This window comes from Monodon monoceros, unplaced genomic scaffold, assembly GCF_005190385.1.
Source record: "Monodon monoceros isolate NGI ecotype Baffin Bay Population unplaced genomic scaffold, NGI_Narwhal_1 Super_Scaffold_9, whole genome shotgun sequence".
In the NCBI taxonomy this organism is placed as follows: Eukaryota; Metazoa; Chordata; class Mammalia; order Artiodactyla; family Monodontidae; genus Monodon; species Monodon monoceros.
Genome location: NW_021703786.1, coordinates 8,467,538 through 8,489,366, shown reverse-complemented (window position 1 = coordinate 8,489,366; position 21,829 = coordinate 8,467,538). Strand labels below are relative to the sequence as shown.

General features: G+C 36.5%; 1 protein-coding gene across 2 annotated transcripts in view; it reads right to left on the bottom strand.

The window, feature by feature from the left end:
* The window catches only part of VMP1 (vacuole membrane protein 1), a 130,566-nt gene that overhangs the window by 92,107 nt on the left and 16,630 nt on the right, over positions 1–21,829 (bottom strand). For both annotated transcript variants that reach the window (XM_029211741.1, XM_029211742.1), the window contains exons 2-5: positions 12,911–13,012; positions 10,881–11,016; positions 9,198–9,288; positions 7,847–7,957 (exon numbers count right to left, since the gene is read on the bottom strand). In XM_029211741.1, the coding sequence (XP_029067574.1) occupies positions 7,847–7,957; positions 9,198–9,288; positions 10,881–11,016; positions 12,911–12,986 (414 nt within the window). In that variant the 5' untranslated portion in view covers positions 12,987–13,012. The remainder of the gene's footprint in view (positions 1–7,846; positions 7,958–9,197; positions 9,289–10,880; positions 11,017–12,910; positions 13,013–21,829) is intronic.

Below are 21,829 nucleotides of genomic sequence, written 5' to 3'. Positions count from 1 at the left end.
CAATTGTGGGAAATTTTGCTTATAGTTTCTTAAGAATAATAGCTAAAGCATGAAAATTGAAAATGATTGTTTTAAAAATAAAATCAGAGCAAGAAAAATGACAATAATTATTATAATAGTCGCTTAACGTTTACTGAGCACCTTATATATACTAGCCACTGAATGAAAAGTGTACATGTTTTATTTCATTTAATCCTCCAAACAGCCTTATGAGATAGGTACTATTATTATCTTTTCCATTTACAGTTGAATAAACTGAGGCTTAAAAAGTTAAGATATTTGCCAAATATCACAGAGTTAGTAATATCTGACTATGCATTCAAATCCAGCTCTGAATATGCCCTATTAAGTATCTCCCATGATAGGAATAAAAGATTTTAGTCCCATAACAAAATCACCCTCCATCAACTGCATATTCTTAAATATTAAAGAAAAAGATAGAATTATGGTATTACATCTGAAACTATGCATGCCATGGGAGTATGTCCTGCATGTAAAAATATGTATCACAATGGAAAGTCTAATAACTGTGAAACTAATTAATGAATGTGCAAAACTATTAAGAAAACTTATTTTCATTCACATGCATTAACTGGCATTATATAGTCATAAATACAGATAAATAATAGAATATGCCTCTAATTTATTTGAGGGCTTCATATTTATCCAGAATAGAACCTGCAAATATAGTATAGTTGTATTAGCAATGCCACCTAGTGGCAAACTAATATAGCCATAGTTAGAAAAAAAAGTCCTATAAGAGTGGTTCTTAACATTTTATGGGTTACAGAATCTGGAGAATCTAATACTATAGGCCCTTTCTGCCAGAAAGATGCATATTTGCGAAGACACATAACAAGTATAGTGTTCAGGGAATTAACAGCCCTCCTGAAGCCCATGTGTTGACTGTTAGAATTAATGGAACAAACCAACTAACCCAGAGGCCCAACCAACACCCCTTGAGCCTTGAGAAGGAATCCATTCACTTTCCCCTTCATCTCTTCCTCTCTGGTTAGCAATCACTATTCCTGCATAAACAGTATCTAACTCTTCCTTTGTGGCTACATATCTGTTCTCGGCAAACTACTAGATTTCCCAAATCAATTTACAAAATTTGATAGTAGTCATTCTTCCTTGTTGATTTTCACTAAATTTAATTTTAAAATTTAATCAAACAACTATTTTTACATCTAATGTTTAAAGAAGTGATGACAATTTTCAGGACATCTGAATTAAGTTAAAACTTTTCAATTATATCTAAAAATATAAATGAAATTGTTGATTGATAAACTTAAAAATCAAGATAACTTTTCCATTTTAAAGACAGATATATAGGTATATAATATTTTAGGAAATACAGTAACATTTGTAATCACCATTTAGTTGCACAATGAGTTAAAATTAACTAAATGATTACTTCCAAAAGTGGTTAACTTCCATGCTGGGAAGAATGTAATTGAGAAAGTCTGTCTATGCAGGAAAAATGTTCCTATTTCACTTTAAAGCCATAATTTCCAGTAAAGAGAACCATGATCGAGAATGAATTAAATCTTTTCCCTTTGTTAAACTCAGTTTCTTTTTCACCTGTTTTGCTGTAAATTATTGTCAAAAGAAGGATCATTTTTCTGACCAGACTTCTCTCCTAATATAGTTAATTGCTTTCTTGACTGAGGAGTTATATGGGTATATGGAAAGAGTGCCTATTTCATCAGCACAAAAATGTATGACATGAGAATGTTAACATCACATCTCCCTAAGTGATTATGTAAGGGCTCATAAATGAAAGGAGGTGTAATTAGGACTTTCCAGATACAATCACATTTGACAAATATAAAACAAAAGGAATGGTGATCTATAAGGATAAAACTGTGTCAACCATCTATCACCAAGAAAATGTTACGTTTTAAAAATCTAACCAGAGTTTTGAATAGCTTCTTAAATAATAACAGAGATCAAATTCTTAAACCTTTATTCGATTCTGCTTTGCCTTTGGTTTCCTGGCTATTTTTCTCCATAATTGCCAAAGTTCACAAATGCACAGTCTATACTTACTCATGAAATTTTTTTACTATACATTTGCTACACTATTGGTTATTGACTACCCTGGCTCTTGGGAGGACCACATGACATAATTCATGTAAAGTGCTGAGCAAAAAGCCTAGCATGGGAAAACATTCAATAAGTGTTAGCTAGTCTATCAGTCAGGATAGGTTTTAACAACAAACAGCCCCAAAATCTCAGTAGCTTAAGACAACTAAATTTATTTCTCCCTTACTCTACATATCCATCAGAGGCTAGCAAAGGGAATCTGTTCATCACAGTCAGAGACTCAGGCTCCAGGTGAAAGACAGTATGACAAACCTTGAAGCATCTGCCAGGAAGCAACACCTATCACTTATGCTCACATTTCAAAGCAAATCATATGGCTGGAGTTCAACAGGATGGGGATGCAACATCTCCCCACAAAAATGAATACCAAATATGGATAAAAAATAATAAATTGGGACTTCCCTGGTGGCGCAGTGGTTAAGAATCTGCCTGCCAATGCGGGGGACACAGGTTCGATCCCTGGTCCAGGAAGATCCCACATGCCGCGGAACAACTAAGCCCGTGTGCCACAACTACTGAACCTGCACTCTAGGGCCCATGAGCCACAACTACTGAGCCCGCATGCCACAGCTACTAAAGCCCGCGCGCCTAGAGCCCATGCTCCACAACAACAGAAGCCACCACAATGAAGCCTGCTCGCCGCAATGAAGAGTAGCCCTCACTTGCCACAACTAGAGAAAGCCCATGCACAGCAACGAAGACCCAACGCAGCCAAAAATAAATAAATAAATAAATTTATTTAAAAAAAAAAAATAGAACTGATTTCAACTAGAATTACTCTGATGACAATGATGATGAAAATGTTTGCCATTTTCAGTATTAGTAGTAGTAGTAGCTATGGTTAACTTCTTGTAATCTGACTTCCATCCCAACCAGGTAATTGAAAATAAACAAAAACCAGTGACGTCTTTTATCTTCCTTTTGTTTGACTTCCCTGAAAATTATTTTTTGCAAATGCTTGTTTTCCTTCATTTTCCCTGTTATACCTAGGGAATCCTGGAAGGAATCCTGTGTCCAAGAACTAACAGATATAAGAACTAAAGATAATCTGCTCAAATGGAAATGGCATATGCTGGGTATCTCTTTATATTTCTTTTTAACATTAACATATTGCTCTTCAAGCCTTTACATACTGAATTTGTTTGCTATATTGGCCTTTTATCCATTTTTGTTCACTATTGTCTAAAAAAGTGTTCTTTTGGCAAAATCAACACTCATTCATGATAAAAACTCTCAAAAAAAAATCCCCAAAACAAACACAACTCGCAGCAAACTAGGAATAGAAGTGAGCTTTATCAACTTGATAAGAAAATCTACAAAAACCTACAGCTAACATGATACTTAATGGTGAGAAAGTAAAGGCTTCCCCATTAAGGTTGGGAACAAGGGAGAATGTCCCTCTCACCACTTCAACATCAGACTGGAAGACCTAGCTAATGCAATAAGACAGGGGGGGGAAAAAAAAAAGAAAGGGTATACAGACTGAGAAGAAGTAAAACTGTATTTGCAGACAACATGATTATCTATATAGAAAATCCTAAAGAATTGACAACAAAGTCCTGAAACTATTAAGTGATTACAGCAAGGTTACGGAATACAAGGTAAATACACAAAAGTCAATTGCTTTCCTATATATCACCAATTAACATACACAATCCACAAATCATGCCCCTAGGTATTTACCCAAATGAGTAGAATTCTTATATACCCCCCAAAACTTGCACATGAATGTTTACAGCATCTTTATTCCTAATTGCCATAACTTGGAAACAACGATATCCTTCAATAAGTGAATGGATAAACAAACTGTGGTGGTACATCCAGAAAATGGAATATTATTCAGCAATAAAAAGAAATGAGGTATCAAGCCATGAAGACACAGAGGAACTTTATTTTTTTTAACATCTTTATTGGAGTATAATTGCTTTACAATGGTGTGTTAGTTTCTGCTTTATAACAAAGTGAATCAGTTATACATATACGTATGTTCCCATATCTCTTCCCTCTTATGTCTCCCTCCCTCCCACCTTCCTTATCCCACCCCTCTAGGTGATCACAAACCACTGAGCTGATCTCCCTGTGCTATGCGGCTGCTTCCCACTAGCTATCTATTTTACGTTTGGTAGTGTATATATGTCCATGCCACTCTCTCACTTTGTCACAGCTTACCCTTCCCCCTCCCCATATCCTCAAGTCCATTCTCTAGTAGGTCTGTGTCTTTATTCCCGTCTTACCCCTAGGTTCTTCATGACATTTTTTTTTCTTCTTAGATTCCATATATATGTGTTAGCATACGGTATTTGTCTTTCTCTTTCTGACTCACTTCACTCTGTATGACCACAGAGGAACTTTAAAACCATATTGCTAAGCGAAAAAAGCCAGGCAGAAAAAGACACATACTGCATAATCCCAACTATATGACATTCTGAACAAAGCCAAAACTTACACAGATAGTAAAAGATCAGTGGTTTCTAAGGGTTTGTGGATAGGGGGAAGGAGAAGAGTAGGAATAAACAGGTGTAGCACAGGGTATTTTTAGGGAAGTGAAACTATTCTGTGACACTGTAATGGAGAATGCATAACATTAAGCCCTTGTCAAAACCCACAGAACTATAGAACACAGAGTGAACTCTAATGTAAACAATGGGCTTTAGTTAGTAATGTATCAGTATTGGTTCCTCAGTTGTAACAAATGTACCACAGTAAAGCGAGATAATAGGGGAAATAACACTAATTAATCATTAGACTTGTGAAAAATATATTAATAATACTAATAATAGGGGAAACTATCATTATGTTGTACAGCTGAAATACAATGTTATATGTCAATTATACCTCATGTTAAAAAAAAAAATAGGGAAATGCTCCGTGTGCGTGTCTGTGTATGTGTAAAGGTATATGGGAATTCTATCCTTTCTGCTCAATTTTTGTATAAACCTAAAGCTGGCCTGAAAAATAAAGCCTATTAATTAAAAAGAGAAAGGAAAAGAAAGTGTTCTTAGTCCTTTACAAATTTCCCTTTCCTTTCCATCCAACCACTGGCACCAGCAACCCACTGGGATCAGGTGAAGATCTCATCTACCTTGCAACATAATTACAAATCCGTTTAAATTTCTCTTTTCAGAACTTACACTATGTACTGAATGAACAAGTGACCACATGACAGGTTTCTATTCAGTTAATGGTAACAACATCTTCTCATTTAAGTCAAAAACCAACACTAATCTTTGGCTCCTTCTTCCTCCACACTAAACAAATAAAATTTCCCTAAGATTTGCCCTGTTTTATCCAGTGCCACTGCCACTCCAACCACTCTCTTGAAATATTAAAGGTTTATGCCACCTTTTGCCTTCATTCTGCTTAGTTTCTCTGCATATTCTTTTTTTAGTAAATACCTCTTCCTCTCCATACTTCTTGCTACCTCCATGGAAGCCTGTGTCCTCAGAAGGATTACCATTAACTGACCATCTTCTCTTCTACCTTCAATCTATCACCCACACTATAGCCAGAATTATATATTCATAAAACACAAATCTGGTTATTTTGCTTCTATTTAATTTTAGGGCATTTAAAATAATTCTAAATGCTACTCACAAACAGAAATCAAATTAACCTAATTCTGAAACACATGGCCTGATCCACTCTGGACCCCAGTTTATTATTAGCAATGATAATCCCACAATGTTTTTATATGGCTTTTATGTACAATGCAACACAGCTTCAGATGTTCCTTGATTTTATCTCCACACTTGCTTAACTAGTATAATACATATGGCCCTCAGTATAATGAGAGAGTGATACTTTCCTTCAAATAGCTCTTGAAGAATTCTTTCTAAACTTGTGAAAAATCTAACTACATTCCCTTAAACCTGCACTCTGATCAAGGGCAGAAATAACTACTTAGTTTATGGAAACAAAGACTTGACTTTTCCCGCAAATGAATTTTATAATAAATTCTTATTTATATGTTTTAAATCCTCTACTGGATACATAGATCAATGGAATTAAAATAATAATGTTTTCACATCAACACATTTTATAAGGGTTTCTCAAGGATATAAAAAGAAACAGGAAACATGAAACTTCCATGTTTCAAATTTCTTTATTCTTACTTATTATGGGAATTATAAGGTTCATTAGAATTCCTTTTAAGATTCAGCAGAATCTGTTCTCTGGGTTGCTTTTCAAATACTTCCAAATAAATCAAATGCTACAAATGAGTTCTTTAGTCTGGTTTTCCTAAGGAATCTAAGAGGACAGGTCTAGAAAAGAACAGAAAGGTAACCTGTAACCTGTAATTCCTTTTTTTCCCTCTGCCTCAACCTCTAGTATAGCATTATACTTCTAGAATGTAGTTATTAAAGAAACACTGATATGGGTTACTTATCTAGGATTTATGTTTCTATCTGGGATAAAATCAGCAAGCAATCATGAATGGAATTCTAAAATTCCATGTTTTAAACTCCCATAAACTTACAGAAGCTATGTATTATAGATTAATTCTTTTTTTTTTTTTTTTTTTTTTTGGTACGCGGGCCTCCCACTGCCGCGGCCCCTCCCGCTGTGGAGCACAGGCTCCACACACGCAGGCCCAGCGGCCATGGCTCAGGGGCCCCGTCGCTCCGCGGCATGTGGGATCCTCCCGGACCGGGGCACGAACCCGCGTCCCCCGCATCGGCAGGCGGACTCCCAACCACTGTGCCACCAGGGAAGCCCCCTTATAGATTAATTCTTAAATTATTCTTCAGACCATTAATTCAGCAGCCTTCTGAATAATCATTTCTTAATATTTATCATACCTGCTTCAGAAATGAATTCACGGAAGCACAGAGATTGGAAGTGTTTGCACTGTTGAACTATATTCAGAATCAGTACTGCTGTGACAACTTTTCACCTGTTTTCTCCATCAAGATCAAGCTGTTTTCAAATGTGAAATTGTTTTCAATATATTATTCAGAGACAGGAATAGAGTGAAACAAGAGAGGCATCCAGGGCACAAAATTTAATGAGGCATTCACTCATCAACCCCACAGTTACATGACCCTAAAAGTGCCAATGTAAATTCTGTGCCCTAGATGTCTTGCTTGTCACCTCCTAGTCCTAGCCCTGCCATTATTTCAGTATATTTGCAAATATCCCAAAGAAAACCTATCTTTTATCTCTCTCATTTCAACTAAGTAAAAAAAAAAATTTTTTAGGAGGGGTACATTTTATACTTTGATTTAAAAGTTTAAGAAAGCATTAGCTATACACATGTAATACTTCTTTAACTGCACTCAATAAGATTACCAAAATAACTATCCAGTATGTACATGGTGTTTGAGGACGTGAGGGAAGATACCATTTCTCATTTGCAGATTAACAGAGAAAATAACTGACCAAATTAATTCTAAGTCTTACATGGAATTTTGTACAATTAAATAACTTCAACTATTACAAAGACAATTGCATAAGCAAGAGAACCATTATTCCAAAATCTGGAAGGAAAAAACATTTCCTGGCTGAATTAATATAAGTAAACAATCTCATTTGCCTAAGGGTTCTTCCTCCCTTTTCTTTTTAAATTCTCAACCCAAAAGGAAAAACAAAACAGAATTCCAAATCACTGCCTTGAGGATTAGAATACATATAAAACACAAAGGGAATTAAGTAAAAATCCTAGAGTTTTAACTTCTATAGTAAAAGCACCAATTAAAACATAATCTCTTTCAATCTTGCTTATTAAAATTATTCTTACCAGATAAAGCAGAAAGGTGTGCAGCCCTGTTCCAAGCCCAACAGAAGACAAAATTCCTAAGCCTATCCAGTAGGCATACAAAAGAAACTGTTTCTCTATACGTTGCACATACTGAAAAACAAAAGCAATGAGGTGAAAACAAAATCAGAATTCTTAAGCAGAAATATGGTATTTATCAACTATAATAAAAATAAAACAAACCAACTAAGTTTCCAATAGGAAGAAAGTATTAAGATTAAAAGCTCCTTGAAGAGTCCAAATTCCTCTAATATGTGGTAGCAGAGATGGCAAAAAAAATCATGTAACTGGACTAAAGCTCATTTCTACATTTTAAAAGTCCTATTATTACAATGACATTTATACAAAAAATGCAAATTATTGATAACTATGAGAATAAAAAATTTAAAGATACTTAAAAGTTATAAAAATTTTGTTTAAGAAAGCATGATAGGGACTTCCCTGGTGGCGCAGTGGTTAAGAATCTGCCTGCCAATGCAGGGGACACGGGTTCGAGCCCTGGTCCAGGAGGATCCCACTTGCTGCGGAGCAACTAAGCCCGTGAGCCACAACTACTGCATTTATAAGTATAAAAACTTCTCTGATTAGAGGTAAACTGCTGCTCCTCCCCAGTTTTATTTTTATCTATTTATTTTTTAATTTTTCCCTCCCCATTTTTAATGCCATTTGTTGTTCTAATTTTACAGGCAATATATGTTTATTACAGACAACTAGAAAAACATAAAAGCGTAAAATAAAAAACAATTACCCATAATCTCCACACCCCCAAAGATAATCACCATCAGCATTTTGATGCATTTAGAGGTAAACTGCTCTAAAATATGAAATGATACCATTTTAGAACTATTTCCTAATAGAATACATTAACGTTTTGCAATTTTATCAAAAGTTATTAACAAAATGTCCTATTTTCCCTTCATTTATGCTGTACAGATGATAGGCAAGTGAACTTCCCCCCACTCTATACATATAAAACCTAACCTTCAATCTAGGATGACTATATCAGCTTGGATGGATCATAGGAGTGTGTTACAAAAAATATGAAGACTTTGGTAGTGATTAAAGGATTCATGCTGCTTTGACTAAACACCGTTAGGAAAGTTACATTTAAATCCTTAAAGGTAAAAAGGAACGATATATATCCAGTATAAATGCTGAGCAGTCATGAACTACCACAAGAATATTTTTAATATTTGGCCTTAAAAGTAAGACATTAAGATACCAGTTATAAGATACATTTTAAAAAAAAATCAATGAAATCCACAAAAGCTCCATTTTGAAACTGGGATTAGGGAAGGTACAAGAATAGAAACAGAGGTGCTGAACCTCTTACCTGTTGATGTGCTCCTTCAACATAATACGTAGCTATAAGCACAGCAAGCAGCAGTAAAAAAGACACCACAACGCTTTGACGATGCCATAATCTTAAAAACAAATTAAAAAAAAATGAAATATGTCACAGTCTCAGTTTCAGGATTCATCACTCTCAAAACATTTCTTATTGAAGCAATTAGGTTACTTAGCTCAGCTTTAGAAGTTGTTCTTGCTGGATTGAGCTCTTTTGTTCTTAAACACTATGGTCTCTTGGGGGTACAGAAGGGGGTCAAGACCAGATACTTGGGTATAGAATCGAATTTCTTATTAGAAACCCCATCGTAGGGGCTTCCCTGGTGGCACAATTGGTTAAGAATCCGCCTGCCAGTGCGGGGAACATGGGTTCGAGCCCTGGTTCAGAAGGATCCCACATGCCACAGAGCAACTAAGCCCATGTGCCACAACTACTGAAGCCCCCGCGCCTAGAGCCCGTGCTCCGCAACAAGAGAAGCCACCACGATGAGAGGCCCGCGCACGGCAGCGAAGAGTGGCTGCCACTCACCGCAACTAAAGAAAGCCTGCGCAGCAACGAGGACCCAGTGCAGCCATAAATAAAGAAATAAATAAGTAAACATAAACAACTTTATAAAAAAAGAAAAAGAAATTCCATCATAGCCTTTCCCATACCCCAAAACTAATCTTTTATACATACCCCAACTTCTAATTGGGACAGGCATTATGATATAATGGAAAGGGCACTGGCCTTTAGTCAGAGGACTTGGATCAGAGTCTCTTAAGTACTGTACTTTGAGTAAGACACTCAACCAATCTGATTCTGTTTCTTGTTTTTAAAATCATGATGATCATATACTTATTTTACCTTCTTCATGGAATTGCTATAAGGATCAAATGAACTTAAAAAGTGTTACAGGGCTTCCCTGGTGGCGCAGTGGTTGAGAGTCTGCCTGCTGATGCAGGGGACATGGGTTCGTGCCCTGGTCCGGGAAGATCCCACATGCCGCGGAGCGGCTGGGCCCGTGAGCCATGGCCGCTGAGCCTGCGCGTCCGGAGCCTGTGCTCCGCAACGGGAGAGGCCACAACAGTGAGAGGCCCGCGTACCGCAAAAAAAAAAAAAAGTGTTACAAAATGCTTTATAAACTGTGAGCACATAAAAAGGTAAGATATTATTACAGATAGCTTGGAAAAGTAAACCAGAAAATGATTAAGGCAAGTAAAAGTTCAACTTGCTCTTTACGATATCAGAAACAGGGCTTACAAGCACTAAATTTAAAGATGGAACACAATTTCCATGGCAGAGTCCTTTTTTATTGGCTCAAACTATCAGTAGTGCCACGTATCCTGAACCTTGACCTACTAAAGAATCAGTGTATTTAATGTACACAGGCCTGATTTCTCCTGAAGGTAAAGCCAGAAGAAAAAACTTCTTGTTTTCAGTGCTCTCCTCTGAATAAAAGATTCAACATGAGACAAAGGTCAACTGTATCAATCCAGTGAACAAATAGCAACAAGTTTCCCTAATCTATTTTTCTTCAAACTACACATAAAAAGGAAAATAAGTATGTTCCTATAACATTCTAAATTTAATTAACCCATTTTGATAAAGCAGGTGGCAGGGAGACTGTTGAAGATTTCTAAAATTAGTAAATACGGTTTATATAAAAGGAAACGGAAGACTCTTTACCTTGAGGTCCATTCCTTCAAGATTACTAGGATTTCCAGAGAAAAATACTGCAAGGTAACAAGTGGCTGTCTCCACAGGACAATATTTTGCCTTTCTTCCCGATCCCTCCTCTTCTTTTCATTCACTGAAGGGGGATCTGAAAAACATTAGTGTAGAAGTTAAAACAGGATGCTCACTTTTTCCAGTTACTTTCATTATTCACCTACCTTCCCATCCCACATCTGAAGGACTGCATATAAACCTCAAAAAACAATCTGGTTCACATTGTGACAAGTCTAGGCTATGTCCTGCTGTTCTACTCTTACCATTATTTTTGGAATTATTTTATTGTCAGGACACAAGTTTCTTTTCTTATACATTACTGGAATGCTAAATTAGCCCACTTTCTATGAAGGGCAATTTAGCACCATATCATAGAACAAAGTGGTTTAGAGCTCAAAACGTGAATGCAAACTACTTGGTTCCAAATCCTGGCACTGCCATCTACTAGTCATGTGATCCTGGGTAAGTTAATTAACCTTTCTATGCCTCAGTTTTCTCTTCTCTAAAATGAAGATAAAAATAGTACTTACTTTTTAGTGTCTTGTAAAGATTAAATGAGTTAATACATGTATGTATATGTGCAATTAAGGTTAGTTATTATTCGTAATAATAGTAACTCTCTCAGCATCATCTCTCGAAATTATAAATGCATATACCCTGTCACCTAATAATTTCATTTCTAAGAATGATTAGCTGTAAGGAGAAATGATTTTTGTACAAGTTTATTCAATACAGTGTTATTGGTTCTAGCAAAATATTATAAACAAATGTTACCAACAGAGGACAGAGGAGCTATTAAAATATGATAGACTTGTACAATGAAATACTAAGCAGCCATAACAAAGAATAAGTTCTTCATGTACAACCTCTAGGAAATATTAAGTAAAAAACCCCAAACAACACACACCATGGTACAGAATAGAAAGTGTGTCATTCTAACATTAATTTTAAATTCCAAAGGGGTGGGCAGTAGTGGAAGAATACATAAATGTATGTGCTTGTTGAAAGAAAGGAAAGAAAAAATAACATGCAAAAGCTCCTAATGGGATGAGACTACGATATATGCAATGTCTATTTCCAAATCCTGAAACTCCTGTTGAAACAATGCAAAACTTATTGACAACCAAAGTAACCCAAAAGTCAATAAGTGCTGCAAAATATGTTCTGCAAGGCAATGCAGTGATCAAAACAAACAAATGGAAACTACTACTTTAAATAGCTTGCAACTCTACTAATAGAAGAAAATTTCTATGATATAATATTACCATGCTGAAGTATTATTTGCAATGTGTTTGAGATGCCAAACGATTTAGAAGTTAAAAAGAAAACCATTACAATTAACAGAAAAGGAAAACCTTTCATTTTCTTTTAAACACAAAAAGGAAAGTTCCTACTTAAATCATCTATATAATAGCTGTAATTTTCAGGGTAAATGTGTGAATAAGAGTCAAATATACTGAAATTCACCACAAATTCCTAGTTTGGCTAAAATATAAATGTATTTGTTTCAAACTAAAATTTAAAAATAAATCCACAATAATCACATTCTGACTTTTTGGATAATTATAAAATTAGGATTAGAGTAATAAGTAAATTTATAATCTACTTCTAAAGTTACAAAATAGCATGATAAAACTAAGTGCCAAACAAAGCCAAATAAATATTTACCACACCACAAGATTAAAAAATAATAATCTTGTACCTAGAACACTGCTGATGTGACTATGGCCAGGCTGCTTCTGCCATCGCTGTGAAAAACCCCCTCATAGGCCCTTATATACCCATAATTTAATTTACTATGAAGATGAAGCAAAAGATAATCAATCTTTTACAAGATTTATAAGAACTTTATGTATCCTATATTATTATATAAGATATTATTTTGTTAACAAAAGATAATAAATATTAGATATATTTCTAATTTATTCCAATGAAAAAGATATCATTTAAACCCATAGATCTTCTCCCTCCAAACCACCATACTTCACCTGTGAAGTTTCCATTATACTGTTCCTTGTTCATTGCTACACGTCTCTGGTCACAATTTTTTCCATTCTCTGCCATTTCATAGATCAATAACTCTTGAGGAGCTAATAAAACAAAATAAAATCCAGTGATATGTTACATACTTCTGCTTTGCATCTGTGGCTGAATGAAACTGAATACAGAAACAACATGGGAATAATCCCCACATGCTATCTCAACAATGTGCTTACACCTTAATTTTGTCTTTTATAATCAAGATTTAATAATTTGTATAGAAACTGTAGTAGAAGTATTAAAAATATAAAAGCCATGTTGTTGTAATCCTTTTCCAAACAGTTATCCCAGTGATTTTCCAGATTAAAATTCGGAGGCAATTTGTCCACAGAAGGATATAAAATACTAGCACCTTCAAGTACTGATAACCTATAAGGTCTAAAGTCTTTCTAATTCAAAATTGAATACCATACATACTATCTACACAAATTTTACCAATCTTTCAGTCCTTTTAGCATTACTTTTAAAAAATGATTATATTATCAAACATGTCAAAAATGCTGACACACAGATCCAAGATCAATTTTATTTAGGAAACAATTCTACTGAAAAAAAAAAAAAGATATGGGCACAGAAGGTGAAAAATTTTTAAGTTTAAGATAAGTTAAATGTACTCTTTATAGCATGATTCATATTACAGGTATAGGTATAAGATGTAAATTTTTACTTTAAATACCTGTATTACAACATATAAATTGTGCTGACATAATTATTCTACATGAAAACACCAGATTACCTGTGCAGGTATCATTCTTTCAGGTGCTGGTAAAGCAAATCTTTCTACTCAAAAAGCATATCACTTCAAAGTCTCAATGCTGAGTCCTCTGCATGTGCCATGAGTCCTGCTACTCTTATACTCAGCTGATTAGAATATGACATGGTCATGGGTTCAATCTTCCTATGGTTTGTTAGCTGGAGCTATTTTATCTCTTGACTAAAATTCTAACCATACTTTAGGCCTCATACAGGAAAATAAGTGAAAGACTATAAAGACAGAACAAAGAGCATATATTCATCACTCCAACAGAAGGTCTCTCCTTTTAGACACAATCCATTTGTGGACACCTGTGTTTTGTTGCCTTCATTTCTCAATAAACAAATAAACATATTACGAAATAAAATATAGGTTTCCATTAGCACAGATGGACAGCCTGGAGCAGATGACTGTAAGTCTAAAACCTGGATTTGCATACCAGATTTGCCACTAACTAGTTGTGTGACCTTAAGCAAGTCTCATTTTTTCTAGATCTTGATTCTCTGGATCTACAAAAGTAGGACAAAAATTCTCACTTTCACAGGATTAATGAGGATGAAAGAGTGTGTGTTTGGGCATGCAAGGGTGTGTATAACTATAAATGGCAATACTTGGAAAGGGTAGGAGGTATCTGACACAGTAAACCTAGAAACTGTCTATACTAGAGAAACTACTTCATAGCACATGCCTCACTGCTACCATATCAGTGACGTCACTGTCTTTCATTCAATACTCATTATAAAAGTTCTGGGGTCAGTAATGGGCACTGAAGATATAAATGTGAATAAGACAAGATCCTTCTCCTCCAGCAGGTCATAATCTGGTAGGGAAACCAGATGAGCACAAGACTTCAATTATAAAACAATGAAACAGATATACAGCAAATAACTTAGTGGGAATAAAACAGGTTTTAGAATCTAACAGAACTGAATTCAAACCCAAACTTCACAAGTATCTATTTTGAGCTTTGGCAAGTTTCTAAATCTCCCTAAATATCACTTTCTCTAATTTGTAAAATAGAGATAACACGACACACAAAGGGTTACTCTGAGGATTAAATAACGTAATGTACATAAAGTACTAGTATATTTTCCCACCTTTCTATATGAACTCAATATATACTGGTTTATAATGATGATAAGGAGAAAGAAAGCACAGGAAAAAGTATGGGAGCTCAGAGGGCAATACATTCAGAGTAGTACCAGAAGCTGAAATTTGATTCTGCAAATTTAAGTCAGAGTTCTGTGAAGACGTTTTCAAAAGACAAGCAATTACAAAAAAAGAAAGACGAAGATAAATTGTGAAAATCTATAAGATCAAAGCATCACAATAAGTTCACAAAACGTAAATCTATTCCACAAATCATGCTTTCTGGTTTTATTAATAAAATTAATAGAATATATTTGAAATTGACCATATAATAAAGGAGTTAAAGATTTTCCATCTTCCAATCATTCAACTTGAAGCCATACTTAAGTTCTGTAAAACTTAAGTTCTTAAAACTGTGCGAACTCATATTCAGCCAAATTCTATAGGCAATTCATTTTAGAGATGAACAGCCCTTCACCTACATCACAATAAATAACATTTAATTAATCTGTGATGAAAAGATATAAGAAGGCACAAAAGAGCTTATGTGTTATGAAGAAAACACTCTAAAACCTTTCCCCTGCAAAACACTGATAATTGAGCTCATTTCCCCAGTTATACTCCTTCCCATAGTATCATCTTTAAGAGACGGAAAGAGTTTTATCCAAAACAACTTGGGTCCATTTAAGTTCTTACTTAATAAAAATGGTATCATGCAATTATTCAAAGATGTTTTTAAAGACATTTCAACAGGAATTTTTATTTGAGCAAATAATGTGTTCTTACACAATATGCTAAAAAAGAAAACAGTCTACAGACATTTCCTACTCAAAAAATTCTCTAGAAAAAAAGCCTGGAATTTTGTTTTGTAAGAAATAGCATAGGAGACTAAGTTATTTTCTTTTAATCCGTCTACTTCTTTACAAACAAAATAAATTCACAGTTTAAAAAACAATTTTGGGGGGCTTCCCTGCAATGGTTAAGAATCTGCCTGCCAATGCAGGGGACATGGGTTCGATCCCTGGTCAGGGAAGATCCCACATGCTGTGGAGCAACTAAGCCCATGTGCCACAACTACTGAGTCTGCAATCTAGAGCCCGTGGGCGACAACTACTGAGCCTATGTGCCACAGCTACTGAAGCCTGTGCGCCTAGAGCCTGTGCTCTGCAACAAGAGAAGCCACCACAATGAGAAGCCCGAGCACCGCAACAAAGAGTAGCCCCCGCTCACTGCAACTAGAGAAAGCCTGCACGCAGCAACGAAGACCCAACACAGCCAAAAATAAAAATAAAATAGAGGAGGAACCAAGATGGCAGAGTAGAAGGACGTGCTCTCACTCCCTCTTGTGAGAACACCAGAATCACGACTAGCTGCTGGACAGTCATTGACAGGAAGACACTGGAACTCACCAAAACAGATACCCCACATCCAAAGACAAAGGAGAAGCCACGATGAGACAGTAGGAGGGGCACAATCACAGTAAAATCAAATCCCATAACTGCTGGGTGGGTGACTCACAGACTGGAGAACATGTATACCACAGAAGTCCACCCACTGGAGTGAAGGTTCTGAGCCCCACGTCAGGCTTCCCAACCTGGGGGTCCGGCAATGGGAGGAGGAATTCCTAGAGAATCAGACTTTGAAGCCTAGTGGGAATTGATTGCAGGACTTCAACAGGACTGGGGGAAACAGAGACTCCACTCTTGGAGGGCACACACAAAGCAGTGTGCGCATCGGGACCCAGGGGAAGGAGCAGTGACCCCAGGGGAGACTGAACCAGACCTACCTGCTAGTGTTGGAGGGTCTCATGAAGAGGCGGGGGGGTGGCTGTGGCTCACCGTGGGGATAAGGACACTGGCAGCAGAAGTTCTGGGAAGTACTCCTAGGCAAGAGCCCTCCCAGAGTCTGTCATTAGCCCCACCAAAGAGCCCAGGTAGGCTCCAGTGTTGGGTTGCCTCAGGCCAAACAACGAACAGGGAGGGAACCCAGCCCCACCCATCAACAGTCAAGTGGATTAAAGTTTTACTGAGCTCTGCCCACCAGAGCAACAGTCAGCTCTACCCACCACCAGTCTCTCCAATCAGGAAACTTCCACAAGCCTCTTAGATAGCCTCATCCACCAGAGGGCAGACAGCAGAAGCAAGAAGAACTACAATCCTGTAGCCTGTGGAACAAAAACCACATTCACAGAAAGACAGACAAGATGAAAAGGCAGAGGGCTATGTACCAGATGAAGGAACAAGATAAGACCCCAGAAAAACAACTAAATGAAGTGGAGATAGGCAACCTTCCAGAAAAAGAATTCAGAATAATGATATTGAAGATTATCCAGGACCTCAGAAAAAGAATGGAGGCAAAGATTGAGAAGATGCAAGAAATGTTTAACAAAGGTCTAGAAGAATTAAAGAACAAACAAACAGAGATGAGCAATACAGTAACTGAAATGAAAAATACACTAGAAGGAATCAATAGCAGAATAACTGAGGCAGAAGAATGCATAAGTGACCTGGAAGACAGAATGGTGGAATTCACTGCTGTGGAACAGGATAAAAAAAGAATGAAAAGAAATGAAGGCAGCCTAAGAGACCTCTGGGACAACATTAAACGCAACAACATTCGCATTATACGAGTCCTAGAAGGAGAAGAGAGACAGAAGGGACCAGAGAAAATATCTGAAGAGATTATAGTTGAAAACTTCCCTAACATGGGAAAGGAAATAGCCACCCAAGTCCAGGAAGCACAGTGAGTCCCAGACAGGATAAAACCAAGGAGGAAACACGCTGAGACACATAGTAATCAAATTAGCAAAAATTAAAAGACAAAGAAAAATTATTGAAAGCAGCAAGGGAAAAACGAAAAATAACATACAACAGAACTCCCATAAGGTTAACAGCTGATTTCTCAGCAGAAACTCTGCAAGCCAGAAGGGAGTGGCATGATATACTTAAAGTGATGAAAGGGAAGGACCTACAACCAAGATTACTCTGGCGGGCAAGGACCTCATTCAGATTCGATGGAGAAATCAAAAGCTTTACAGACAAGCAAAAGCTAAGAGAATTCAGCACCACCAAACCAGCTCTACAACAAATGCTAAAGGAACTTCTCTAAGTGGGAAACACAAGAGAAGAAAAGGACCTACAAAAACAAACCCAAAACAATTAAGAAAATGGTAATACGAACATACATATCGATTATTATCTTAAATGTGAATGGATTCAATGCTCCAACCTAAAGACACAGAATGGCCGAATGGATACAAAAACAAGACCCATATATATGCTGTCTACAAGAGACCCACTTCAGACCTAGGGACACATACAGACTGAAAGTGAGGGGATGGAAAAAGATATTCCATGCAAATGGAAATCAAAAGAAAGCTGGAGTAGCTATACACTCCTATCAGATAAAATAGACTTTAAAATAAAGAATGTTACAAGAGACAAGGAAGGACACTACATAATGATCAAGGGATCAATCCAAGAAGAAGATATAACAATTATAAATATATATGCACCCAACATAGAAGCACCTCAATACATAAGGCAACTGCTAAGAGCCATAAAAGAGGAAATCGACAGTAACACAATAATAGTGGGGGACTTTAACATCTCACTTACACCAATGGACAGATCATCCAAAATGAAAATAAATAAGGAAACAGAAGCTTTAAATGACACAATAGACCAGATAAAGTTAATTGATATTTATAGGACATTCCATCCAAAAACAGCAGATTACACTTTCTTCTCAAGTGCGCATGGAACATTCTCCAGAAAAGATCACATCTTGGGTCACAAATCAAGCCTCAGTAAATTTAAGAAAACTGAAATCATATCAAGCATCTTTTCTGACCACAACGCTATGAGATTAGAAATCAATTACAGGGAAAAAAACGTAAAAAACACAAATACATGGAGGCTAAACAATACCTTCCTAAATAACTAAGAGATCACTGAAGAAATCAAAGAGGAAATCAAAAAATACCTAGAGACAAGTGACAATGAAAACACGATGATCCAAAACCTATGGGATGCAGCAAAAGCAGTATTAAGAGGGAAGTTTATAGCTATACAAGCCTACCTCAAGAAACAAGAAAAATGTCAAATAAACAATCTAACCTTACACTTAAAGGAACTAGAGAAAGAAGAACAAACAAAACCCAAAGTTAGCAGAAGGAAAGAAATCATAAAGATCGGAGCAGAAATAAATGAAATACAAACAAAGAAATCAATAGCAAAGATCAATAAAGTAAAAGCTGGCTCTTTGAGAAGATAAACAAAATTGATAAACAATTAGCCGGACTCATCACGAAAAAGAGGGAGAGGACTCAAATCAATAAAATTAGAAATGAAAAAGGAGAAGTTACAACAGACACCGCAGAAATACAAAGCATCCTAAGAGACTACTACAAGCAATTCTATGCCAATAAAATGGACAACCTGGAAGAAATGGACAAATTCTTAGAAAGGTATAACCTTCCAAGACTGAACCATGAAGAAACAGAAAATATGAAAAGACCAATCACAAGTAATGAAATTGAAACTGTGATTACAAATCTTCCAACAAACAAAAGTCCAGGACCAGATGGCTTCACAGGTGAATTCTATCAAACATTTAGAGAAGAGCTAACACCCATCCTTCTCAAACTCTTCCAAAAAAATTGCAGAGGAAGGAACACTCCCAATCTCATTCTATGAGGCCATCGTCACCCCGATACCAAAACCAGACAAAGATACTACAAAAAAAGAAAATTACAGACCAATATCACTGATGAATATAGATTCAAAAATCCTCAACAGAATACTAGCAAACAGAATCCAACAACACATTAAAAGGATCATACACCATGATCAAGTGGAATTTATCCCAGGGATGAAAGGATTCTTCAATATACACAAATCAATCAATGTGATATACCATATTAACAAATTGAAGAATAAAAACCATATAATCATCTCAATAGATGCAGAAAAAGCTTTTGAAAAAATTCAACATCAATTTATGATAAAACCTCTCCAGAAAGTGGGCACAGAGGGAACCTACCTCAACACAATAAAGGCCGTATATGACAAACCCACAGCAAACATCATTCTCAAAGGAGAAAACCTGAAAGCATTTCCTCTAAGATCAGGAACAAGACAAGGATGTCCACTCTCACCACTCTTAATCAACATAGTTTTGGAAGTCCTAGCCACGGCAATCAGAGAAGAAAAAGAAATAAAAGGAATACAAATTGGAAAAGAAGAAGTAAAACTGTCACTGTTTGCAGATGACATGATACTATACATAGAAAATCCTAAGAAAACTACTAGAAAACTAGTAGAGCTAATCAATGAATTTGGTAAAGTTGCAGGATACAAAATTAATGCACAGAAATTTCTTGCATTCCTATACACTAATGGTGAAAAATCTGAAAGAGAAATTAAGGAAACACTACCATTTACCACTGCAACACAAAGAATAAAATACCTAGGAATAAACCTACCTAGGGAGACAAAAGACGTGTATGCAGAAAACTATAAGGCACTGATGAAATAAATTAAAGATGATACCAACAGATGGAGAGATATACCATGTTCTTGGATTGGAAGAATCAACATTGTGAAAATGACTACACTACCCAAAGCAATCTACAGATTCAATGCAATCCCTATCAAATTACCAATGGCATTGTTTACAGAAATAGAACAAATCATCTTAAAATTTGTATGGAGACACAAAAGACCCCGAATAGCCAAAGCAGTCTTGAGGGAAAAAAACGGAGCTGGAGGAATCAGACTCCCTGACTTCAGACTATACTACCAATCTACAGTAATCAAGACAATATGGTACTGGCACAAAAACAGAAACATAGATCAATGGGACAAGATAGAAAGCCCAGAGATAAACCCACGTACCTATGGTCAACTAATCTATGACAAAGAAGGCAAAGATATACAATGGAGAAAAGACAGTCTCTTCAATAAGTGGTGCTGGGAAAACTGGACAGCTACATGTGAAAGAATGAAATTAGAACACTCCCTAACACCATACACAAAAGTAAAGTCAAAATGGATTCTAGGCCTAAATGTAGGACCGGCCACTATAAAACTCTTAGAGGAGAATATAGGAAGAACACTCCATGACATAAATCACAGCAAGATCTTTTTTGATCCACCTCCTAGAGTAATGGAAATAGAAGCAAAAATAAACAAATGGGACCTAATGAAACATCAAAGCTTTTGCACAGCAAAGGAAACCATAAACAAGACGAAAAGACAACCCTCAGAATGGGAGAAAATATTTGCAAACGAATCAACAGACAAAGGATTAATCTCCAAAACATATAAACAGCTCATGCAGCTCATATTAAAGAAACAAACAACACAATCCAAAAATGGGCAGAAGGGGCTTCCCTGGTGGCACAGTGGTTGAGAATCCGCCTGCCGATGCAGGGGACACAGGTTCGTGCCCCGGTCCTGGAAGATCCCACATGCCATGGAGTGGCTGGGCCCGTGAGCCATGGCCGCTGAGCCTGCGCGTCCGGAGCCTGTGCTCCGCAACGGGAGAGGCCACAACAGTGAGAGGCCCGCGTACTGCAAAAAAAAACCAAAAACAAAAATGGGCAGAAGACCTAAATAGACATTTCTCCAAAGAAGACATACAGATGGCCAAGAAGCACATGAAAAGTTGCTCAACATCACTAATTATTAGAGAAATGCAAATCAAAACTTCAATGAGGTATCACCTCACACCAGTTAGAATGGGCATCATCAGAAAATCTACAAACAACAAATGCTGGAGAGGGTGTGGAGAAAAGCGAACCCTCTTGCACTGTTGGTGGGAATGTAAATTGATACAGCCACTATGGAGAACAGTATGGAGGTTCCTTAAAAAACTAAAAATAGAATTACTGTATGATCCAGCAATCCCACTACTGGGCATATACCCAGAGAACACCATAATTCAAAAAGACACATGCACCCCACTGTTCACTGCAGCACTATTTACAATAGCCAGGTCATGGAAGCAACCTAAATGCCCA